This window comes from Crocodylus siamensis, chromosome 10 (genome assembly GCF_052110815.1).
Source record: "Crocodylus siamensis isolate JL-2025a chromosome 10, ASM5211081v1, whole genome shotgun sequence".
Classification (NCBI taxonomy): domain Eukaryota; kingdom Metazoa; phylum Chordata; order Crocodylia; family Crocodylidae; genus Crocodylus; species Crocodylus siamensis.
The window spans coordinates 31,790,518-31,816,474 of NC_143404.1; the positions used below are offsets into that span (position 1 = coordinate 31,790,518).

The window sequence follows — 25,957 nt, forward strand, 5'->3', positions numbered from 1 at the left end:
CTTGCCAGTAGAGAAAAGGGGTGGAGTTGAGCAGAGGCACAGTCACTTGGTTGGTAAGGCTGCTATACTACAACTCCCATCTGACCAAGAGGTCCCTTGCTTTTCTTTCTCCTCTCTCTGGCTGTGCAGTGGGCTCTAACTTTTTGAGGTACACTGAAGAATCAGTTTTGCCTCCACTATATGAAGATGGCCTTTCTCAGGCTTGCTGACCTCTGCTCAGTGGGACAAGGCATTCTTAAAAGAGTTGCTGTTTTAAAGCTCTTTTCCTCTCCAAGGTGCTCTGCTCCAGAAGCCTGTTTTCTGCTGTTACCTAGTTGAGAAGCCAGGGACAAACACATCCACCAAGAGGTGGCAAGACATCAGAGACCATTACATAATGCCGCAGCTTGACCCAGACACCACCGAAGTGCAAGGTCTCAGATACCCCGGCTGTTTCTCCTTGATCTGCCTGCAGGGGCTCTTGCAACTCATAGGAGGATTTGGGCTGTGTGGCTTCTGAACTAGGTCCTCTCTGATTTGCGTGTGGCATTCCATCAGTAGGCTGCTCAGCATCTCCATACCTCAGGATGTGTAACCAGGGAGCCTTTTTTTGCCCTGGAAGGTCATTTCTTTTCAAGGCATGACTAGGAGTCAGCTCTGTGGTGTCTGCATCAAAGTACAGCATTGCTTCATTCTCTTCTGACTTCCCTGACATCTGCATTCCCAGCCTGGGAGATGCTAAACAAACTTCCTCTACCTAGGCACTCGGGTGTCTTGCAAGGGCCAGTACTCTTGCTGTATGGGGCACTAGGACTCTGTGAGCTGCACTGAACCTAGGGTGCCTGCATAGTGCTCTGTGTGTTCAGCTACCTACCCAGAGGTTCATTTCTTCTCAGCTGCTCCTATTTAAGTTTATTTTTTTCTGGCAACTTTGAGCGTCTTGGGATTGGTTTTCCCCAGGTCCCTGTTTGTTCTGGGAGTGAGTAGCAGTACCACAGATAACCTATTTTCTGATGAGGCAACATAGAAGTGCAGAGAAGTGTGATATGCTGCGGCTGTTACACATGCTGGTTGTGGCCCACTTTTGACCTGAATCCATCTTCTATGAAGTGACTTGTAATCTGGATATACTTTGGTTGGCCTAGTGTAACATCCAATGCTTTGACTAAACTTTGAATGCGCAGCATGTCGTTGAAGTGTGGAACTTGCTGCCATCGGATGTCCTGGACACCGACAATTTAGCCACATTCAAAAAGGGATTGGACAAATTCTTGGAAGAAAGGGCTATCAGTGGCTTCTGAGCTACAGCTTCCTCCACCTTAAATGCTGGAGGCTGCAAGTGAGAGAGGAACAGTGGGGAAAACCCTGGTGCTACCAGCTCACAACTTCTCCTGGTCAGCATCCGCTCTGCCCCTGTGTGACACCCAGTACTGGGCAAGACGGACTTACAGTCCCAGCAAATGGCCAGTCTTAGGTTCTTAACTTGCTAAAGGCGGTGCTTAAGTGATCCATGGATAAAGGCAGCCAAGTTGGGCTTGGCTGCCTTCATGAAGTGTTATGCTTTTCGACATAAAAAGCACAATGCCCAGTGTTAAATTTGTTTGCAATGCGATGCACGTGCATGAGTGATGCAATGGTAAACAACGTTTTTTCACATCCTCCCAGGCTCGGACACGCTCTCTCCCGCGTCCCCCAAAGAGCCTCTCCCTCGGGCGCGCTCGGCTCTGCCTCCCCCGGCCCCGGAGCGGGCCCCGGGGCGCGGGGCGCGGGCGCGGCGGGGACCCGGCGGCGGGGGCGCCACCTCCAGCCTCCAAGGGGGGCGAAGCAAAACAAAACGGATCGAAAGCCTGACGCGCCCGGGCCGGGAGGCGCCTGCTGCGGCGCGCGCGGGGGGCGGCTGCGCGGGGCGCTCGCACCTGCGGCCGCCGCGGCCTGGCCGGGGACCCGCCTTGGCACGAGGCGCGGGGGCGGCGGGCCTTCGCGGCCGCCGGAGGAAGCCCGGGAGCTGCGTCATTCCCGTGGCCTTGGCTGCAGCCTCGTTTCTTTGCGAGGATTTATTAATCTGCGAGATTTAAACTCCGTGCAACAAAGTGTTTCCGCGGGGGGCTCGCGCCGCCGCGGCGCGAGGGGCGTTTCCAGCCCGACAGAGTCATCCCGGAGCAGCCGGGAAGCACGGGTAATATATGCCTCTAATAGAAGTGCAGGAATAAGCGAAAGAGCCTTAATAGGCTGCCTACAGCTCCCCTGCTTTATTGCACAGCTAAAAATAACGGGAGTCATCGTTGTAGTCAATAAGCCGCGATGTGCGGTGCAAGTAGCGGGACGTCCCCGGCGGCTCCGCGGGCCCCGCTGCTCCGGGCCGCTCTGGCTGCGGGAAGCGGGGCCGGGCGCCGCTTTGTGTGTAAGGACCGCACGTTTCCACAAACGATTCAGCTGATCTTTATTCTTTCCAGCACGAGCAACCAATGGCTCGTGCTTCTCTCTCTGCAAGGAGAAAGTCTGTCTCCCCCATGACTTGCTTGAGGAATAAAATAACGAATCCCGGTGTTGTAGGAGGCCCAAGTAAGAGCGGACCAGAACAAAGCCCGGCACAAACCCGCACAGACGCGGGGGCTGCAGCCTCCTGCTTAAAAAGGGGGGAAAGGCAGAGAAAAGCTAACGCTGCCTGCGGACTCGGCTGCTGGGAATATTCATTTTGTTTTTAAGAGCTGAAGGGCCAGATTTAAAACATCTTTTTTTCTGGTTTGAGAAGTGAGAGAGGAAACGGGCTCGTTTCTTTTTATTATTATTATTAATTTTAATTTTTTTTTTTTTTTGGAAAACAATTCTGGGGGACGTTTTGTCAGGACATAAACACCGCTGGCATCCAAGCGGGTTGCAGCCGCCCGGGCTGTGGCTGGGGGTGTGCGCACAACCTGCTCTTGTGCGTAGACCTGGATGCCTTCCTGTGACGGCTCCTCGTCCACCCTGTGTCCCTGCGGCCCAGCGGGTCACTTCTTCCCAAGACCTGGGCAAAACAAATGCTGCAGGCGGAGAATTTTTCCTCTTCAAGGGATCCCCACCCCCACCACCACATCATCGGAGCCCGGAGTCCCGCGACATCGGCAGCTCCTGGCGGTCTCCGAAACGCGGAGTTCGCGGGGATCAATCGCCTGGAAGCGGAAATGCAATAAATAAATGGAAAGAGCAAGAAAGACACGACCGGGAGCCGCTGCGAGGGGTCTTGGCTGGCGCGGGCCGCACAGGGGCAGGGGTGACAGGGAAGGGCCGGGGCAGCGGCCTGTGCCCGTCGCGGGGGCCCGGGCGGGCTGTGCTGTCCCCGTGGCGGGATGCACAGGCGCAGGCACCTGCTTGCATTTTTGTCTCCGAAACAAGGGCTCCAGCTGCTCCGGGCCCCGTTTTAATGCGCCCCCTCCCCCAGCTGTCCGCTCCGCCCTCCTGCCGGGGCGCCCACGAGGCATCGCGGGGCCTGGTGCTGCCCCAGGGGCGCGGCCAGGGCGATCCGCGCCTCGAGGCCCACGCGCGAGGCCGGCCCGACGCTGCACGGAGGCCGTGGGCCGATGCCGGCCCCGCCTGGCTCAGGGCGGGCATGGCGGGGGCGCCCCCCCGCAGGTCACTGTCCCTGGCCCGCGCCGCGCCTCCGCCCTTGGCCCCTGGGTGGGGACAGGGGCCTCTTGGGGCCGGGCCGGACCCCCTGCCCGGGCGGCGCGCGGCGAGGGGCGGGGGTCCCGTCCCGGCCAGGCGCAGGGCGGGCCGGGCCGCGCTCCGCGCGTGCTCCCGCTGCCTGGGCCCGCAGCCGAGCCCAGCGCTTGGCCCGCAACTTTTCAGGTACTGAAGATGGGCTTTGAAGACTTGGCGACGAAAGCGGGGTAAAAGGCCGCGTTGGGTTTTGCAAACAAACAGCCGCTGCCCCTCCCCAGCTTACGCTCTTTTTGGTTTTGTTGTTTTTTTTAAATATGTTGCAAAAGGCTGGCTCTCTAGGCGCGTGAACAGGCGCCCGCACGTGCGCCCGCCTCGCGGCTGAAACCCGCAGCGGGTCTGTTTCCTTCCAAAACAGCCGGCTCTGCTTCTGCAGGGCCTGTCCGCCTGCACCGCCCGAAACAGCACAAAGCAGAGGAGCCCCAACTATGGGAGAAAAGCATTTAAGGACACCATACGTCCTAGGTTATTAATTATAAAACATAATTAAAGTAAAACTACAGAACGTCAACATATTAAATTTAAAAGCTAATATTAAAATAGAGTTAATATTTAATAAGGTAGCCAAGCGTTACAAAGCTCTGTGCCGATAGTGTATATTTAACTGTGTAAAACCAGGAGAGTTTTCGCAAAGAAAAATGTATTGTTTAGCTGATTATCAAAGACTCTGTGATATATTATCCATTTCACAAAAATAATATAGATATCTTTTTAAATATAGTAATAAAAACATACTAGCGCCTTTTAAATACACTATTACTTACCACCCCTTTTCATATTGTACTATCACAGACACTTTGGAATTGGTTTAAAAGCACATCATTCATTATTCAAAGCTCATCTTTGCATATTATTCCAGCTCAAGTCTGCCAGGCTCCCTGTGAAATCGTTCACAAAATTGATAACAGCAGACACACATGCAATAAAAAGATAGCCTTGGGCATCCAGAGCTCCCATTATGCAGATCAAGCTGCAATTTTCTCTAACAAAGCCTGCCCTGATCCAGGACTGGGTGTCACTTTATTTATTTATTTATCCCTCCTCTGTCCCCCCCACCCCTTGCCATTCACATTCGGGCTCGGGCTCGGAGGGCTGGGCTGGAGGGGGGCAAGGCTGTGAGCGGTGATGCCTTGGGGCGACGCTAGTAGGGGTATGTCTCCCCTCTCTCCCTCTTCCAGGCTGGGAGTCTCCTTACTGAAAGCTGGCATACCAGCTTGCTGGTATCCTGTAAATCCAATTAGCTCCACTCTATAGAAACTCAAACTAATGATCAGTCAGCTTAGACACGCGAGAGCAAGTGGAAAAAATCCAATTAGGCTGCTCTCAGCCTCCCAGAATTACAACCCTCGTGCAGTCCGGGAGGCCGGAGTGGAAGGCGGGAGCTCCCTCCGCAGCCCCGGTGCTGGTCGCCCGCCTTCTCCTCCCCGTTGTTAATAGCGGTTGCCCGGGCTCCCGGCTGCGGGAGTCGCCAGCCCTCTCCATTTCATTTCATTTTCTTTTCTTTTTTTAAGCAACCGCTTCCCCGCGGTCCCACTTCTCCAGATTGATTTCTCATCTTTGGACACTTTAGCCAAGTTCCCTGCTCTCTGCCGTGCTCCTTTGCCTGCCTGCAGCCGGGGCTACTTAGGTGGATCTTTGTTGGGGGGGTATTTAATAGTCATATTTATGTCGTCGTAAAAGCATCAAAGCAGCCAGGCTCCTGGGGAATGAGATGAGTCCAAGACGGTGGGGCTATTTTCTCCTTAATCTGATTAGCAGTGAAAGAAATACCCTTCAGATTCCATCTCGGCTGCCTCTTAAAATGTCCAACTGGAAAGATGCGCCTCCTTAATTGATAAGTACTTTCAATGTCAAACAACCGCTCCGCAATTTGCTCGTGTCAGTTTCTATGATAAATCCCTACTTTACACCGTCCCCCCTTCCTCCCAGACCCGAGCTTCTCCGAGCCAAAGCTAATGGGCCATTAAAATACTAAATACTGCCGCGGAGAAGTGCCTGCGGAAGCTCGGGCAGCTCGGCCGGCAGCTCGGGAGCTGGTGTCCGGCTCCGACCTGACTCCGGATTGTACCTGGGATCCAGGATTGTACCTGCGCCCGGCGGGGAAACTCCGCGCCCGGGGAGACCCGGCCGGCTCCGCGGCCCTGCAGCTAGTTCCCGCGGAAAAGCCCGCGTTTGGTACTAAAAATAACACGGGTTTCACTGATGTCCTTCCCGAAATCGTGTTTTTGGCGGTGTCCCCCCGGCCCCAAGCACACGGATTTTCCTGCTACCCAGTCTCCGGTTTGGGAATAAATCATCCCAAATTCTAGTCTGTGGCTCGGGCTCCTTCCTTTCTTTTGGCCAAGGCTTTGGGGGGGGGGGGCGGTTATTCCCTGCAGCCACAGAGGCACCTGGGCATTTGTTGGAGGCGTTGTAGCGGCCACCCCCTGGCCTTTCTAACCCCCTGCAGCCACACGAGCCCTGCCCAGCCCCGAGCACCTCGCCTGCTTCTCCCCGCTTCTGCCTTGAAAGTTTCCCTTCCTAGAAACTAACAGCTGTTTGGGTGCAGAGAGTCTCTTGAGCAGCCGCTCTAAGACATTTTTTGAGCGATCAATGGATTGACAGGAGGAAAAAAAACCCGTTGTCTCTGGGTGTATTTCCTCTCTGCTCACAGCTCACCTTATTCCAGCCCTTCCACTGCAGCTGCTTAGCAAACTGTCTTGGGTTTGAGTCTATCAGTACGGGGGTCTCTGTGTAGGGTGAGGGGAGGAAACCCACGCACAGCTCGCAGATCTCCCCTGACAGGCACAAATGCGTTCAAGACCCGTTTCCTGAATTTGGGACCCCCAGTCCGTGAGCTGCCACTGCCCAGCTCAGCCGGACCACGGGCACTTCCTCCGGCGCGAGGCGGGCAGCCCTCGCCCCCGGTGCTGGAAGCAGCTCCGGGCAGGGGTCCCCTTCGCTTCCCTCCCCGCAGCGACTGAAGTTGGGCAAGAGCTTTCGATCAGGTCCTCGCCCTGAAAAGGGAAACGCACGGGCATTTCTCAGACCTGGATACGCCGGAACTTGAAAACTACACCTCAACAGAAAAAAGAGAGCGAGAGAGATGTATATAGCTACAGAGATAGAGGTATTGATATCTGTAGCTGCACATACAGAGACATAAAGATGCAGAATATAGAGATATAATTATTATGGAAAATGGAGAAGAGGAAAAATGTTCCGTTCTTTTCTTTCAGAAACACTGATCAACCAGGATGTACGCTGAGAAATAAATATTGGAAAAGGGCGGGTTTGGATCCAGTTTGTTTGTTTTTTATCTGAGAAGAACCCAATCCTGCCATTAATTTACTCCCCGCATTTCTCTGTATTTCTGTGCAACCACCTATTCCTCTGTATTTCTGTGCAATAAGTCCAATAACTCCACAGGTCTGTTTGCATTTACTGCTGCCACTTAAATTATTCAGTGTGTTGCGGTAATTGAATCCTAAGCTTTAAAAACTAATAAACTCTCTCCTTGTCACTGCTTTCTGAAATCACAGAATCAGCCCTAACAGGTGCTGATCAAATACTATTACATTCTATTAAAAGGAAAATTCTATTCCCTGTTTTCATTTCCCTTTATAAAAGGGAAACTAAGTAAATGCATTTGAACGTTATTTAATTTTTAACGCCTTTAGTCCAATTTGGACGTTAGGGAGCGTCTGCAAACTCACTTAACAGGCGTGTGTGGCAATAAGTTTGTTGACGTAAATTAATCCAAAACGGTATCTCTTTGTATACTGCAGCGGGTTTTCGCCACCCCTCCCTTTTATTTTTATCTCCACAAAAGGCAGCTCAGTACAAACACTGGGCAGACCGAGGGAAGAGAAAGAAATCGCCTACTAGAACCGGGGGAAATAGCTTAGTTTGGAACTGGTAAAAACACAGAAATACCGGGGAAAGCCCGAGGCCCCATAGTCATTAACGAAATGAACTGTAAATAAATATAAACTGTGGGCATCAGCCAGGAGACAAGGGCTCGTGTTTGGCTTCTCCACTGGTTTCCTTCCCCGTTAGATTTAAATTTCAATGAACGCAGTTTGCAAAAACCTCTTTCCAACCGAGGGTCCTGGCGGTTGTGCTTTTCCTCTAACCCGAGCTCAGCAGCGGGGTTGCGATTTGCAGGAAATAAAGCCCAAGCCTGGCATCTCTCTCTTTCCAACGGGTAAACGCAGTTCCAAAACCGGAGCCTTAGAAGAGCATCTGTTTAACGATTCTCCGTAAAGACTCGTACGGGAAAACGGAGGGGAAGATGCTCATTTCCTTCAGCTAAATTACAGCGGGGCGAGACTCCGGGAGACCCGTCTGGATTGTGCCGGGTACACTACGTGGCAACATCATTCCAGCGCTATCTTAATATAGTCCGATTTTTAAAATATGATACGGAAGAAAATGGGAGAACGGGGACTCTGCGCTTTAAAACCCCGGAACAAATATTTGTCCCTTTTATATTTTCGAAAAAACAGATCTCGGATCGCAGCGTAAACTGGCTGCCACAATAATTAGAGCCCGTGAGCAGGTAAAACGCACAACACAACTCCTCTCTGTGTCTCCGTGAGGTGTTTCCACTCTGCATAGTATTTATAAGCAGAAACAATAGGAAAGAGTTACATTACATCCTAAATTAATCCACCGAGGGGGGAAAGCTTTCTTGTCATTACCATCCTGGAATTCTGTAGCACTAGCATGTTAGATAATAAACAAGGGGGTGGGGGGAAACGCCTCGTAATTGCAAAGCTTTGTTAAATTTCAAATCGCTAATTTCTAAAGACAACAATCGCAGATGCTATTGTAATATCCGCCACACATTATCTTAGCTAATAAATTTGACCTATTGTTCGTTTGTTAAAATGATGTCACCTTGGAACAGTCCCTAAGCTCCTATTTCAATGAATTAGGCCTTTATTGAAATCCAGGAGCCAATGGGAGGAGAGAGGCTTGTTTATTGCGTCCAATGGCAGCTGCAGGAGAGAAATTAGAAGCAGAAACTCAAGGTTTGGTTCAAAAAAGATGACACAGAGCCTGTCGGGCTGGACCACTCTTGGCAAAGTTTCAGTCTGACATACACCAGGACCTACATGGATCTACTGTAAAGGAAGGCGAGCGTTTTTATAGGGGAATTCATACACTTTTGAGCCAATATTTCTATTCACCAAGGATGGATCAGCCAGCGAATACACAGACCCAGCATCAACACGAACCCATCAGCTTTGGAATTGATCAGATTTTAAACAGTTCTGATCAGGAAAACTCTTCCCAGCCGGCCCCCAGAGGATCAGACAGCACCAATTACCTGGGAAGCCCCGTGAGCAGAACAAGTGCCCCTTATCCTTCCCTACCAGCCTCCTTCCCTGGCATCGGGGCGCCTTTTGAAGACTCTGGATCTTACAGTGTGAATCTGAGCTTGGCTCCAGCTGGAGTGATCCGAGTGCCAGCTCACAGACCCATCCCTGGGGCTGTGCCACCTCCAATTTCTAGTGCCATACCAGCTATGCCAGCTGTACCCAGCCTTGGCAGCCTCAACTTCCCCTGGATGGAGAGCAGCAGGAGGTTCGTAAAGGACAGATTCACAGGTAAGGGACTGGGGCGCGCGCGGCCCCGGCGGCCCCTGCTCCTTCCCCGGGAAGCGTCCCGCTGCGCCGGGGCAGCGCGGGAAGGTCCCGGGGCCTGGCCCGGACGCGGGTGCCCCCGGCGGGGTCGCGGACGGCGCGTTGCAGCCTCGGCGCCCGGGGCCGGGGCGGGAACCGCGGCGCAGCGTCGTCCGCGCCAGGCCGGGCCGGGCCCAGGGTGGGGAGGCCGGGCAGGCCCCGGGCCGGGCTGCGCGCCCATGGGAGCCGCCGGGGAAGCATCGGGCCCAGTGCGGGGGAAGGTGCGGGGCTGTCCCGCGGCGAGAGCCGCCGCCGCCTCGGGCCCCTCGGCCTGCAGCACACGAGGCGGCGGCCCTGGAGCGACCCCCGCGCGGGGGCAGGAGCCACCGGTGGTCGGGGCGGGTCGGTGGGCGGCTGTGCCTGGGCTGCCAGGCGGGGAGAGGCGGGGGCGATGCCCCGCTCCGAGAGCGCGCCGGCCCGGGCGGGGGCCCCGCTGCTGCAGCAGGCCGCGCGGGGAGCGGGCCGGGCCGGGCCGGGCGGGGCGCGGGCTCTCACCCCTGCTCTGTGTCCCGCAGCGGCGGCCGCACTGACGCCCTTCACGGTGACGCGGCGGATCGGGCACCCCTACCAGAACCGCACGCCGCCCAAGCGCAAGAAGCCGCGCACGTCCTTCTCCCGCGTGCAGATCTGCGAGCTGGAGAAGCGCTTCCACCGGCAGAAGTACCTGGCCTCGGCCGAGCGGGCGGCGCTCGCCAAGTCCCTCAAGATGACGGACGCGCAGGTCAAGACCTGGTTCCAGAACCGCCGGACCAAGTGGCGGTGAGTGCGGGCCGGGCTCCCCGCCGCCCGGAGCCGCCGCAGCGCCGCGTGCGGCCTCGGAGGGGCAGGGCTGCGGCGGGGTCGGGAGCGCCCTGGGCAGGAGGAGGCCTGGCGGAGCCCCGGGCCCGGCGCCGCCGCCCGCCCGTGCGGGGCCCGGCGCACCGAGCCTCGGGCAGGAGGCGGCGGGTCGCCCCCGCGCGCAGCGGCCCGAGACGCCCCGACGGCGCTGCGGGCCGGGGCCATGCGACAGGCCTCGGGGCGGCGGGGATGGGGACGCGCCGCCGCCGCCGCCGCCGCCGCCGCCGCCTCCGCCGCGGGGCTCGGGCCGGGGCCGGGGGCAGAGCGGGGCAGGCCCCGGCCCGCAGCGGCGTGTCCGCACCACGGGGCGCGGGGCAGGAGGGGCCGGGCCCGCGGCGGGAGCCGGGCTGACCCTGCCGTGTGTGTTTAGGAGGCAGACGGCGGAGGAGCGGGAAGCGGAGCGGCAGCAGGCGAGCCGGCTCATGCTGCAGCTCCAGCACGACGCCTTCCAGAAGTCCCTGAACGAGTCCATCCAGCCCGACCCGCTCTGCCTGCACAACTCCTCGCTCTTCGCGCTCCAGAACCTGCAGCCTTGGGAAGAGGACAGCGCCAAGATCCCGCCCGTCACCTCCTTAGTGTAAGGACCTCGTGGGGGCGGCGGGACGCGCAGAGCCGCCCCCACTTCTCCCTGCATGACCTTGAGCCCACGAGCGGGGCCCGGCCGGCTCCCGCGGCGGGACTGCCCCCTGCTCCCGGCCCGGGGGGGTCCCTGCCGCCCGCTCCGGGTCGGCTGCAGCCAGACGGGCACCGGGAAGACGAGCGGGGCTGGCGCGCTCCCCTCCGCCGCTGCAGCCCTGGACCTGTCGGGGACGGCCTCGGCCTCGGAGCAGGGGCTCCCCGGAGGCAGCACGAGCTGAGCGAGAGAGATCGCCGCTGTCCCCGCGCTCGGCAGCCCCCGGGGCACGGACGTGAGCTGGCGGCCCCGCGGCGGGCGCCCGGACGCGCAGCGCGGGCACCAACTCGGCGGAGGCGCCTGGCTCCTGCTCCTCGGGCGGAGGCAGGCAGGACCTCGCCTCTGCTGGCCAGACAGGGTTTCTTTCCCCCGGACGGGCCGGGGGGAAAAACGAAGGGACGGACATTGCCAGGTGCCTGCCTAAAGTCGCCGCGTTCATTTCCCGAGGTTTCCACTCGGGCGACGGCTCCTCCTTGCTCTGTAGCCGCGGGCGGGCCCACCGCCGCGCTCACTCCACGCGTGGAGCCGCGCCCGCGCCCCGCCCCGCCGCGAGAGGGAAATATAAGCCGCTTTTTGTAAGAAGTGTTAATACTTTAATTTATTTATGCACCGAGAAGGGGCCCTGCTCACGCGGAGCGACGCCCGGCTCGGGTCCCGCGTGTCGGGATGTTCATGCTGGCTCCGGGGAGGCTGCTTCCCCGCGTGTTAGGAGCTGCCGAGAAAGCAAGGAGCCCACTTAGCAGGGAGCCAAACGGAAGCGGCGACGCATTAGCTTAGGAAGGCCCCGCGGGACCCGGGGCTCCGCTCGCGGGGCCTGCCCCGGCCGCGCCTTCGCCACCGGCTCCAGAGAAAGCGCCTTACGTTCCGCAGCGCCGGGACCGTGTCGGACACTTTGTACCTGCCCAGATCTGTAAATAAAGCTTTTCTGTAAGAACGGCCCCGGCCCCGCGTCTGCTTCCCGCTCGGGGCGCTGAGCGCCGGCGCGGCGCGGCGCGGCGCGGGGGGCGCGGGCACGGGCAGCAGCGCCCGGGGGGAGGGGCGGCCGCTGCGCGTGGGAGCGCCTCAGGGGGACACGCGGGGCCCGCGGCTGCCCCGGACGCGAGCCCCGCCGGGGACGCGTGGCCTGCAGAGCCGGCTCGCTGCCTCCGGCATCCCCGGGGCCCGGCTGGAAGGGCTGAATGGGCAGGGCCGGCACCCCGAGTGAGTGCAAGGTGCAGACCCCCCACGCACCCGTGTCGGCCGCAGCACCCCGGGCCCGCGCGAAGCAGTGGGTAAGTGTGTCCGCGTGGGCAACCATCCGCGGCAGCCGGGTGGGAGAGCGCGGCTTCTCCTTCCGTGCTCCGCGTATCGCAGCGCGGGGCTCCTGCCCGAGTCCAAGCTCTGAAAGGCAGGGGCTACCAGCTGCGTGTAGTGGGAGAGTTTGCCAAGCCGCTCTCTGATCTATAAAAATGGGTAACTAACTACAACAGTTTCTTGACTGCCAGAGTTTGAGAGAGGGGATTTAAAAAACAGCACTTGCATCTCTGCATGGAAATCTCATGGGTAAGAGAGACGATCTCCAGCTGGCAAACTAAGGGCCACCTTCAACAACAACAAAAATCAACATTTGCCAATCCACAGCCACATTATCTTCTGTCCTAAATGTAGGAAGATGCCAGTTACCCCAGGCATCCTGAGGTAGGAGTGTGACTTTTTTTTTAAAACAGTGCATTGCTATATTTAATATGCATAATCCATTCCAAAATACTTTACAAAAATTGGCAAAGTTGTATTAATCAAAAGCCTGAATGTTAAATAATGTCATAATGAAGGTTACCTGTGCAACCTTAATCCTGCTCCCTCGCCCTGGGGCAGAAGGACTTCCTTTTGCCATTTGCTCTCCTCCACAGCTGGAACAAATCTTTGTAATAAACAACATTTGTCTTGCATCTCTGATCACCTGCACTCTGTCCTCTAATGTTTTTTTGGTTAGGAGCACAAGCGAGTCTTAACCTTTCAGCATATCTCATACATCTACCTTTAAAAAAATAAAGAGATCCTGCTTCAGTGGTATCTTTTTTCCATACAACCATCCTATGTATTGGATAAGAGCAAGGATTTAAAACAGTATTCAATATTGTATAACCAGACCTAGAAATTCTTGCTATATTGCATTAAAGAGGTGTATAGTGTTTGGTTCTAGTTCTAGATGATACTAAAAGGTAGAATTTGAACTGTATATAAATTCACCAAAAAACAGTTTTTAAATTGTTTTGGCTTTTTTTTTTTTGCAGGCAGAAAATAATTCTCATTTTCCTGATACTCTGGGGCTTATATGCGTATGGCAAATAGTTACTTGTCTCTACAGACCCTGAGGACAGAAGGAAAATTAACTAAGTAAACATGCTAAATTCAAGCATTTCTAAAGTAAACTGTCTCTGCAGTATAATGCAAAGCAAAGTACAAAATACTATGGGGAATGCATACAGATTTTTCTTACAGTTGTTTGGGATGAATTGCATAATTTACCTATAATTCCTTGAGGTTATCCCAAATTTATACTAATGAAAAGAAGTCTGCCAGGTTTGGTAATCTGGCCACTTTTTCCTGTACTGCTGGTGTACAGTTAGACATGCACGAAGCACCGGGTGTGTATTCTTTACCTCCAAGAGTAGATATACAAGGGCTTATAAAACCTACTCCGGCTGTTGGCTGAACTACTTCAGGGCAAAGTGGCTCCAGAGTAGGAGCTGTTCAGGCTACTAGGGAACATAGCAGGGAACATTCCTTTCCTCCAGCCCTCCATGTTTTTGTCAAGAGTGAGAGTTTGCTATTGAAGTGTGTGCATACCTCTACAATCAGGGTCCCTTATTGCAGTAAGTAAATCCAGTTGTACAGCCTTTTGTAGGGAGGAAGGCTTTACAAACGACGTTTTAGAAATTTCTTAATAGTATAAATGGAGCTTGAATTGAAGCCTGAATATTTTATGGTTAGAAAGATTGTTTTATTACAATTAATTTTAGCTTTCTAAAGACATAAGTTCATTTCCAGTCATGGACGTCTAGGTCCTGGGATTTAAATGTATCACTGGCCCAGGACTGAATATTTCCTACCTTGAATCCTAGTGCAGTATCCTGTGGGAGGAATTGCTTGGTTATGGGAGGGAAGCAAACATTTCTCAACAATTCTTAATTTTTTTAAGTGATAGTTGTTTTGAAGCTGCTCAGAGATTTGGTCTGCTGAAATACCATGAGCGATGATGGTATAGTAGGCGGGCTGAGGCTAAACCCAGGAGACAATCCAAAGCACAGGATAAATGCAATTTATCACGTGGCTCTGCAATATATCACAGTTATCATCTCCATATATGTAACATTTGCTGGTATCATGTAATTCATTCTGCTTGTTTGTTATCCCTCCCCCTACCTCTCTCATGTCTATTTTGATTGTAAGGTCTTTAGGGCAGGCAGGAGTGATCTAGTATGCTGTGTTTATCGCTCCTATTGCAATGGGACCTTATTCTTGTTTGACTCTTGGGCACTACTTTAATAGACACAATTAAATGAAATTAAAAGATGTGATTATTGTATGAAAATGATAATGTGTCTATATGGTCATCATATGTAATGTGTATGTAACTTTAATGAAGACAATCCATGTATTTCTTGATTTAAATGGACAAAAGTCTGGAGATGGAAAATGTAATGTTCCTGGAACAACAGTTTGTCCACAATCCACATCCTGTATATTTTAGTTTTAGCTTTAGCAATATAAGCATTACTATATTAAGATATACCACCAAAAAGAAGAAAAGGTCTAGAAATTACAATGCATCTCCACAGCTTATTTGTAAACATAATGTTACATGAATATAAGATTTTGTATTTTTAATTTTTCTGCTTTTTTAAAAGTGTCTTCAGGCTGCTGGCTGTGTACTGGCAGATACTATAATAGTAGTTACATGTTAAAAAATGGGTAGTACATTGCACACTGAGCCATAGTGCAAATCCACAAAATGCATACACTTGTTTTATTAAAAACAATTTAAAATATGCTTGAATAATATCTGCCTTGAAATTGAGGCAAAGACCAGTGCTCTCAGCTCCACTATAGTCAACGGGAAAGCTGCCTGAGCAAAGACTGAGAAGAAGGCCCTCTCAGAGGGCATGCTGACTTAGCTTTTCAAAGGAGTTTGGCATGTAGGTGTCTAAATGGGATGTAAAAACAGTCATTTTCAGAACAGCCTGTTGTCCTGGGAGCTGCCAGGGCTAAACGCTTTTGAAAATCAGCTTTGCACATTCATTGTGGAAGAGGTTATCTTTAGATTCTTTAGCTCTTTTGATACATTATGCAAATCTCAGAAAAATACTACAGGGTTTAAAATAGTGTGTCCTTTCTGGACTAATGGTGGTGCCCAGGCTCTACCTCCAAAACCTAATCTTCGGAGATGCTGAGTGCCTTGCGTCACATGATGAAAATCCCTACTTGCACAGAATTCAGGGACCTTACTTGTCTTGTAAAGTTCACTTCAGTTATAATTCATATGGTCCTCCAAACTCAAGTCCTGTTCACACATGCAACACCTCCAAAAGAGAAGGCTGAGGGGGGATCTTGTGGCCTGTTATAAACTAGTCAGAGGGGATCAGCAGGCATTGGGGGAGTCCCTGTTCCCCCGAGCACCGCCAGGAGTGACCAGGAATAACGGTCACAAGCTGGCAGAGGGTAGGTTTAGGTTAGATATCAGGAGGCGCTACTTCACGGTCAGGGCGGCTAGGGTCTGGAACCAGCTTCCAAGAGAAGTGGTGCAGGCTCCTACCCTGGGGGTGTTTAAGAGGAGGTTAGATGAACATCTTGCTGGGGTCATTTGACCCCAGTATTTTTTCCTGCCATGGCAGGGGGTCAGACTAGATGATCTGCTCAGGTCCCTTCCAACCCTACAAACTATGAAACTATGAAACCTTATCTCAGGTGTAGTGGTGCTTTAATTGAGGTGGCTGGTTTGTCAGGGGTATGAACTAAAGCTTGAGTTAGCAGAATTCATCAGCTGCCACCATGACCAGCCTGTGCTGAAGACAGAGCTAGCTGCCACTAGTGAGTGCCACTAGTCCTTCACTGCCTTCCCACAATCTCCCTCCACAGCATGGCCAGAAGGGACAAGCATGCTGGGAAAGACTTCATAAAACAAACATGTCAGTAGGGCAAAGACCCATGAATTCTTCATCGAATGAGTGAATTGCCAGTTTGGACACAGCAGCTTTAGGGCTGTATTACACTGTGGCCACTCTCTTTGGTAGAGAGTTTAACTCTGTTGCAGTACTTACTAGCTCTGAGTGTTATCATTTCACAGAACAGAGTTTCAATTTAGTGGCACCTGTTGCTGACAACTGGTGACAGGGCCTGGATAATTCTTAGCATTATAGGTTATTTGTTTTCACATGTTCTTGAATCAATACAAGGAGTGTTATGTCATTGCTTATACTCACAAGCACAAGTTATAAAATAGGACCCCAATTCAGGAAAGCACTGAAGCACATGTTTAAATTCATTCTTGTTTAGGATTTAATCATGTGCTTAAGTTTAAGCACACTTAAGTGCTTTGTTCTGTAGAGAGGTCCTATCAGACCTGAGGGAGATGGCATCTAAAGTTAAGCATGTGCATAAATGGTTTGATGAACAGGGATGAGCTGCTGAATGTAGACAGGCACAAGACAGAGTTCAGAGTAAACAGAGCTCTGGGTAATATCTGACTTCTTAAAGTCCCCCAAGACCTTGGCTTTAACACAGAAGCAAACAACCCCAGGAACACCTGCACATATGCACATACATAGTCTTACTTAAATATGAAAATGGCTGTATAATTTGCATCTCTCAGCATTATACTATGTGCTCAGGGTATTAGACATTACAAAGTAATGCGTTGTGATCAGATCTGTATAGGCAATTCTTTTTCTAAATGGATCTTAAAATCAATTGGTTATTAGCTCCTTTTCTCCACTCCATGATGAAAGTACAATCCTGTTAAACATGCAAACTGCACAATATTCAGGGGCCTTGATGCACAAAAGTGTTTTGCTCAGCTGTATATGATTTCATTTATTTATAGCCAGCATAAATAACACTGAGATTTACACCTTGGATATAAATCTATGTGCTCCAGAGGAAATTCATTCCTTCACCACAGTTGTCATCATACAAGTCCCAGTCTGTCTTGAGATGAGGCAGCTCATTGGATTAGTGTGGCTGAGGTGTGCTAATGTCTACAACCAGTGGCACACAAAGGGAGTGATGTGTTTAGGGTCATGTCCAGCCACCTTTGTTTCCCCTGTGTGAATGGGCTATATGCATTTGAGTTAACTAGGAATTGTCTTTGACATGTACCAAGTGAGGCTTAAATTCAGGTCTCTGCATCTGTAGTGAATACCTTCACTGCTCTGTGATTGCACCCTCCAAGTAGCACTGCTGATGTTTAGTCATTTTAAAATATATAGAGGCCTGACTCTGCATCCCCTACACTGCTGAGCATTTACTTACTTGAGTACACATCAGTGTAAAGCACTGCCATCATCAAGGGTTTGCCTTAGCTGCAAATAAGAACTTAAACACCTAAAACCTATGACAATATGAACCAGAGTGGGGTTTTTGAAAAGTACCTAAACACCTAATTTCTACTGAAACCAGTAGCAGCTAAATATGTAGGAGCTCTATAGGATTTTAAAAAGCACACTGTCTGCATCTTTAGGTATGTCAATACTTATATAAAGCTGGACCACAGGCTTTAACTCATCTTTTATGTCGCTCCTAGTTTTTTTTTTGATTACAAGTGAAATTCACTGTTTGGCAGTGCAGCACGTATGCCTGCGTGGTTGGACAGCATGCCAGATTACTGAAACTTGGTCTGCACTAACACTCTGCTCTTATGTATGCCTGGTGCCAGATCAACAGTGGGAATTTGCTGAATGTTCCCAGTGTAGTGCATCCAAAGGCTGCTCCTATGTGCTTTTGGGGGTAGAGCAGTGGATGAAGACCTAGAAGGAGCAGTGAGCATGTTCTTTTCTGGCTTTGTCACTCGCATGTTGTGTGACCTGAAGCAAATCTTTTCACCTCTTTTTATCTTTGTGCCCTTTACCATGTTCTGTCTGTTGTGTCCATTTAGATTAGTGGTTCCTCAACCTTCATGTCCATAACAACAATATGAAGCAAGTAATATGCTGTGCCTAACATCCTACCTTGTTACCCATGTCATCTTCAGATTTAAGTTTCTAACTTCCCGTAGCTTTGAGCAACATCATTGGGTCCCATGGATAACACACTGTGTACTGGCTGGGGTCCACTGATTTGAACGTTAAGCTTCTCAGGGCAGGGCTGCATTCTATCATGTGCAGTGCTGTGCTTTGATTGTGGTTAGGGTCTTTTGGCATTGAAGTTAGTACCATGCAGTATCATCGCTCTGCTTTTCCCTTCCTGTTGCGTATCTGAACTCCCCCACTGTGGGCTTCCATTTCTGAAGTGTACCCCATTTCCAAAATGCTCAGCAGTGAGGTGAGCAGTGACATTCAAAGTGCATAATTAATTAGTCTTAATAAGAGGTGGAGGAATTGACACCTCTCAGAGCCCCTGTTGTCAGGCTGCCAGGTGATTTGGAAAGACAACCTTGTGTTTGTTATGCTTAGTTCATGTGTAGAAGAATTTCTTTATCTCCTGGAAGGCTAGAGATATTTCCTTCCTTAAAAGGAAGCTTTGAGTCTTCAGAAAGTTGTGTCATGTGAGTTTCATAAATTCATCATTGCCTGATCCATCCAAAAGGCCATGTGTTTGACCCAACTGTTCTTGGCCAGTCCTTGGTTTTAAAACATTTTTTTAATAAAGAAAAAAAAATAAGTTTCAGAAGTGATGAGACATGTAGGAGCTGTCAGTCAGTATGGTACACTGGCATTAGAATTCAGGTACAGTCTAAACTTATGCCATGGATGATTTGCTGGGGCAAACTGGCATATAAGTAGGGGTCTGTTCTTCAGTTTGCGGTATAACAGTTCATCTGCACACTTACATGATTTCTAATCAACATCAGTGTGGAGGCAGCAATGATTTTAAGCATATGCCACCCATGCCTCACAGGACTCTGCATTTCAGGGATTCCAGTGTTTAAGGAGCACATCTCACATGAAATAATTTTAGAATGATACTAAAATGTATTTAGGAATGCCTCTGAATATTGACTATTAAGTGAAACACTGACTTTAGAATGATTAGTAATCTGCAAAACAAATTCTATTTAATTTTGCATTGTAGCAAGCTGACTGTTTCTCCTTCCACCTGCCTTGCTGTATTCCAAACTCAAAATGGCTGACTAGAAGTGGGAATGAGTCCTTGTGGTTCCAGATGTTGCTTGAAGGTCACTGCCTCTTGAGAACATAAGGTCAACTTGTCTTATTAGTTGTCATCTGGTACGATATTGTTGTAAATGTCGCAGTGATATTAAGTGATGGAAGCACATACTGGATCTGCTTAGACATTGTACTCTATTCTGTTCAAGAATTCATTTCATAGTTGCAAGAGTGCCATTTGAATAGTACTGTACAAGCAACAGCTACGAAATCTCTGATCAGCTCTTTTCAAAGAAGTTCAAACAAGTCTGAATGTGTCAGAAACAGAAAATGGAAAGTCTTTAAGTGTGTGCATATTCTTGTGGGTTGTCACAGCTCTTTCATCAGTACAGCAGCATTTTGACCAACTTGGTACTCATGCTACATGTTGGATTTTAATTTTTTTTAATGTTTAGTGCTGAGGTATATACCCAGAAGTTATGTTTTCAAGTTATGCCTTAACTTACAGCAAGTGTTGACTGATGGCAAGGTCTGGCATTGATGGTAGCTTGCTTTATGGGTTGGACCCCTGTAAGCATTGCAAGTTCATCACAAAGCTGTTTGCCAAGGATGCCCTTGCATATTTGCCCAGAAGCTGTGCTTTGGGTAATACATACCCAATGTGTTACACAGTATGCTAAACATTTCTAATAATTCCACTTATTGTGGCAGCAGAATGTATCTTTTTAAATTTGAGACTAATCAAAACTTGTTCTACTGTGTCACAAGCTCATTTAACTATTTGAGCTATTTTATTTGAAAATTACAAGGCTGAAAAACTTGATTACTCCAAATTGATCAACAAATTCAGTTTAAAGAAAGCTTGCAAACACATCTATATATAGCAGATATAATAGCATTTGGAATCAGTTTATTTTATTTTTGTAATAGCATGTTGAATAAAATTATTTCTGACATATGGTGTGCAGATATTATTTATAAACTAAAACTTGTATGCTTCCTTTGGTAGTTCCTCTTAAGAATGGATGAGTTGTGATTCTACATTATGAAATTTAGACTGAATGATTCCTTTCTCAGGGTCTTTAGTACATGTGTTCGTGCATGTGTGTGTGTGTGTCTTCACATTATTTATTGCTATTGTTTGCAAGAGAGAATTTTAGTGTCTATTTTAAAATGTTATACATTCAACCATTGTAACTGTTTCAGAGAATACAAACACATATGTTGGATGAGCTGTTTCATCAAAATAGTATTTTTCAACTCCATCAAAAGGAGGCAATGGGGAATAAAAGGTGCACAGTGATAAGAAAAAGTACCAAGGAGTGAGATTCACATGACAAACATGCAGAATTTAAAGGTTGGCGGTCTCTCAGTTTCAAAGGCATAAGCAAAAATAATGTGCTTTCCTTGTTTTTGCAAGATTAGTTTTACCTACTAGTTTTTGGACTTAATACTAAATTTCACATGACCTAGCTCTGTGCTACATATTTATATCAGTACCATAATAGTGAGAGTTTCCAAATCATATAGAATAAAGCAATGGATTTTTACGATATATACAAAACAGAAAAATGAGTGTTTTGCTATAGCTTTCTTAATTTCCACTCCCACCCCTTCTTGTAATTTTCCTCCTGTGCATCCTGTATCCTAATTTACCAACTGCAGGGCCCTGTGCAAAAGCCAACCCTAGTGAAGGGATATGATTCTGACAAACCTAAAATGAGTGCCTGTGAGGTGATGTGGACTAATTTCACACTGGATCAAGTTGAGAAAGGGTTAATGGTTTCTCTTGGAGACAGGGATGAAGGCCAGCTTTGCCTTGTACCACCTGCCAGTACAAGCAAGATTCTGCAGCTGGAGAAAATAAAAAAAGCAAGAAACAGGCTTTGGAGCTTGCCTATCCCACCACCTCCTGATCTGGAGGCAGAGAGGAGCTCAGTTTGTGGTGGGTCAGCTCTGAGTGAAGAGCCCTATGAACATCCAAATCTGGGGGAAGGCTTGGACCCATCTTGTTGTCCATCTGGTTGTTAATAATTGGAAGCCCTTGGAAGGGAGTGAGTTTTGACCTTCCACACAGCAGATGGAGTGTGTCCTAGGGCCGGTGACAGAGATGCCTATTGATGGGATGCAAATGGCAACATACTTGGCAAATGTATTCCAGGTACCGTGTTTCTAGCACTAGCGGTTCCCACTGCATCTTTTTACACAAACCTGTGATTCTGCAGTGTGACAGAGTGTGTGGGTGGAGCACTTGCCACCTGGCTGTTGCAGTAATTCTGTGTTAAAAATTAGTATGCATGGTGTATGAATACCTAAAGCTGAGTTCAGCACCCCTCTTTGACTTGCCCTTGAAGAATTCCATTATGATTTTGTTACAAATTAAGTGTTTGGGATGAGAACCTTGTGGGCTTTTAATATGTACTTATGTACAAGTCACACCAGCAACCAAAACACTCAGGGAAAGTCTGCATGCAACATAGAAATGCCTTTAATAATCATTGAACTGTATAGTAGCATGGATAGAGCTTGTTCCATGGGAGCTAATCCTGAGTTTGGACAATACATTTGAATTTCTGCAGCTCAGCCTAGGTCTCCAGACTTCATGAAACAGGCACATTTTCATTGCATTGCTAGTCCATCCCTTTAGGCTGAAATCTGCAGCTCCCTACTTGGGCAAATTCTACTGTAACCAGTCAGAGTCCTTCTGCTTGAATCAGGATGGCAGGTATGGAGCTTTTTGTTTTCTTCTTTGAGGTACATGGTACCACAAAGTAAAAAGGCTTCTGTTGCCTGGTTGGACTGAACCAAATTCACAGTAATAACGGTATTTTGTCTGCCAGATACTAAGCATTTTTGGACATGTGAAAATGGAAGGTCAGTAGTCCCTGTCAAGTCAGGGTCCTCATATGACTTCAACTAGATTCCACAAGTGCTCCAGGATACCCAGCTCCTTCCAAATGATTCCATTCATTTTGCAGACAGTTCATGCTCCATTATATATACACTGACTTTCATTGGCACATGCCACATCCAATCCATTAGTTCTGCACAAATGCACTTAAGTTCTTTATTGCTCTTAGTTTTGTGTCATCAGCAAAGAAAGGTAAAGTTGATCTTCATCTAAATCATTGTCATGGAATATTGCAATTGATTACAACAAAGAAGAGCTTTTCAGGTTTCAAAATTACGCTCTCGTTTATTTCCCCAAGTAGTAATCTGCACTGTTTAAGTTATTGCACAAGAACTGTATCTGTAAGAACTGTCTATATTACATTCATTGTTCAGAACATTTAAGTGGATAGGCTTTCCCTCCCAATTCTGTACATCATACTACTTATTTCTTTCTTGAACTAGCACTGTAAAATAGAAACATGGTAAACATTGCTTATTCAGTCAAATTACAGAAGGAAGAAAAGGGAAAATCAAGCTAGTTCAACAAGTTCTCTTTTACACAGTAGAGGCCACTTCCCCCCATGAATAACAATGTCTTATAATCATATATTGCCTTTCAGTTGGAATGATCCCATGGCACTTTAGAAACTATGATCTTTGTCTTGCAGACATTTATGCATAGGCTTAACTTGACTCAACTTTAGCATGTCTATGGAACTAATAATTGATAAAAACAAAAATTAAGCATGTGTATTTTGCAGGAGGAACCCTTAGACCAGATCCTCAAAGTATGCAGGTGCCTAACTCCCCTCAGTTCCAACAGCAGTAAGATGCATAGGTAGATGCCTAGTCAAACTCATAAGCACTTATATGATTTTATAGAGGCCTTGACAAATCCACCTTGCCTGCTTTTAAAAATCCCACCCTTAATTCTTCTTTGCCCCTTCAGAAATCCCCAATGAACTTCCTGGGTGCAGTTATTTAAGCACCTTACTAGAAGCAGCTATGAAATCTGATTCAAAATACTAGTGATTAATTGGTGACACTTGAACAATGTTATGTCCTCATTCATGGTCCAAAGGGATGCAGCAGTCTGGCTTGAAGAGGATATTAAACATGTATGCTCTTGATAAATGAACAGCGTAGGAATTTTAATAGAAGGTCACAAAAGAAAGCCAAACCTTCAGCTGGTGTAAATCAGTAGAGCTCCATTAGCTTCAGTGGTGCTTCTCCAGCTTACATCAGCTAAGATCTTGACCATGAGTACTTAATTGATAGTATACTATTAAGTCATTAGGCCATTTTCACTTTCTTTCAGCTATTACCATTAACGGTAATAAGAGCTGCTAGTGTATATTGTAAGGGAATACTGTAAGAAAGAGGATATGATTGGTGCATATTCTCATGATCAGTTCCATCAGGATTTGCCCTGAGTTAGAGGTTCTTCTCTGCAGCTAAAGAGCCAGTGTTTGAAAGTGGAAAGGCAAAACAAAGCAAACTGTTAATTATTAAAGAGGCCTTCAAACCTTTTACTTGGATTGAGGGGTTGTGGGTGGAAGCTGAGAGAGAGATCCTATTTTAGAACTTGGCATATGATATATGTTTGGTTTATTTAGCTGAGTTGCCCTATCTTAAGCAGAAATGAATGCCTAGTGAGGCCCTCCCTAAGTTGCTTCCACATTTATTTTGCTAGTCACAAGTAGTAACTAATAATAAAACCCACAATGCAAAGTTACTATTTTGTTGCTTTGGAATAAGGCAGAAACTTACTTATTTTATAGCAAAAGACACAGCAGGAATTAAGCTGGGCAACAACTGCTTCATTTTACAAGTCTTCAAAGTCATCTCTTGTTAGCCCACTGGAATAAGGTCTCTGCCTCCCTTTTTGTACACTGAGCCCCTTCCTTGGTCACTTCTGAGCCTGTGCCATGATTTTACACTACACTTGTCCCTAGGCCTCCACTTCCCAGGTGCCTCAGCCTATCCAGGTACATACACTGGGAGCTAATGTCCGGTTTGCAATTTATCTGAAAACTGAGACAAACAGAATATCATTTGCAATGCTCCTGAATAAATAGTATGGCCTGTTTGGGTGCTTACAGTTTTCTTCTCTCCCTTCCTTATCAGACTTTCTTCAAATGGTTTTTGTTTCTTTTTATGGAGTTTATCCTTGCTGAGACTCAAGCATGCTGTGAAGCTGACTGTCCACATGGTGCCTAGTTTCTCTCCACCCTGCTCGTTGTTCGTTCAGAATCACATTCTTTCTTGTCCCATTCAGAGGCTCGGTAGTTGTTTTTCTCCGTTAGGTCTTTGCCAGCTGTTGTGGGTTTGCACACAGAAATATCTAGTTATGTAGATTTTTATGCTGTTCATGTGGACTCCCTTCCTCTTTCTCTTTCTTTCTGCTTTGTTTTGGAAGTTGTTGTCTTTTTTGTTATTATTGCTGTATTTTTTGTGGAATGAGAGTAGTAGTAGGTCTTTCTTTGAAGGGGCTAAGGCTTTTGATAGATTCCAAGAGCAGTTGTGAAGGGGTTTTCTATTCTTCTGATCCTGCTCTTGAGCTTCAGAGTATGATTCTTCTCGTGGCCTGGATTGTAAGGGTGAGGTGAGTCCTTAGGAAACCTATACTATTTCAATGGATTTGGATTCAACATCGTGATTAACAGGAAACCAGTAAAGAAACTGGAGTTCTGGAGCGATGAATGAGGGGATTTCCACTGCTGAGAAAATGGGGTGTCGTATTCTGCACCAAATTAAGGACTTTGTGATTGTTGTTCATTTTGAAGTACAGTGCTTTAGAATAATCAAGCCTGGAGGTCAAGAATGGCTAAGTCTGGACCCAGCAGGAATGAGCAGCATTTTCTTGTGATTCACTTGTAGAATGTGATTCACTTCTGAGTCTCTTCTTCACAGCCACAGTTATAGAAGTAGTGAGGAGTCCAGGGGAACACCAAAGCTGCAGCCCCATTTCTGAGATATGACATCGCATAGACTGATGGTGGTAGGCCAGGGTGGATCTGGGAGAAGGGGCAGCGGGCACAGAGGTTGTGGTTGTACCCCTCTTTGGCTGTGTGGTGTATACATATCAAGCTCTCTGAGCTCACTGGCTTGTCAGCACAGCTCCTGCCATAGCTGCTGTTTTGGCATGACAAAGGGGTGAACACCCTTCCTCCTCAACCCTCCCCTGCTTTTATTTTGTCACTAAAGTCAGCAGGAGCCAGGTTGATAAGTCAATGAGCTCAGAGGACTTACTGCACATGTGCCGCATAGCGCCCACCCCCCTTGGATCTGACAATGGCAATAGGCTTCCAAAGTTTTTCTCTAGTTGTATCAGTCTCTCTTAGATGGGTTATTAACCAGCTGCCAGATGCTGAGCTTGGTCAAGCCTCTGGAGGTGTGGGAGATGGTGTGCTGTTTTCATATAGTGTGATGATAACTGTAATTTGTATATTGCTGGTATTTTATTCCATGCCATTTTCAATATCCCCTGACTTCAGGTAGATGTTGAACAGGAAAGGAGAGAGGATGGATCTTGTAGAATTGCACGTGAAGCTGGTGTGCAGCACAACTTGCTGTGTCCCACCTGGGCAGAGCAACTGAAGACATTCCATTATGATGCCTTGAATCTCTAGGCCCATCTCTGAGATTGTTAACTCTGGATTTCAAAGCATTATAGGTCACTATGCTTGTTCAAGGTAAAGAGATCATCTACCAAGGCAAACAGCATGGTATCTGATTATGTCCCACCTTGAAGCCTAATTTGAAGGAGGCTAAACTACTGGAAGTAGGTGTGTGAGATCAGAGGGAAGCTTCTCCATTAATGTAATCAGAATGAAACCTTGCATACCAAACGGCAGCTGAGGTGATTTGCATCAATCAACTGTCTCTTAAAAATTGGCTCTACT

At 48.6% G+C, this 25,957-nt stretch overlaps 1 protein-coding gene across 1 annotated transcript; it reads left to right on the forward strand.

Moving 5' to 3' along the window:
- Positions 1–8,721: 8,721 nt before the first annotated feature.
- On the forward strand, positions 8,722–11,786 carry TLX3 (T cell leukemia homeobox 3). Its single transcript, XM_090064804.1, has 3 exons — positions 8,722–9,272; positions 9,863–10,106; positions 10,555–11,786. Exons 1-3 carry the CDS (start codon positions 8,858–8,860, stop codon positions 10,763–10,765), a joined length of 870 nt encoding a protein of 289 aa, XP_089920930.1. The 5' UTR covers positions 8,722–8,857; the 3' UTR covers positions 10,766–11,786.
- The last annotated feature ends 14,171 nt before the right edge of the window (positions 11,787–25,957 follow it).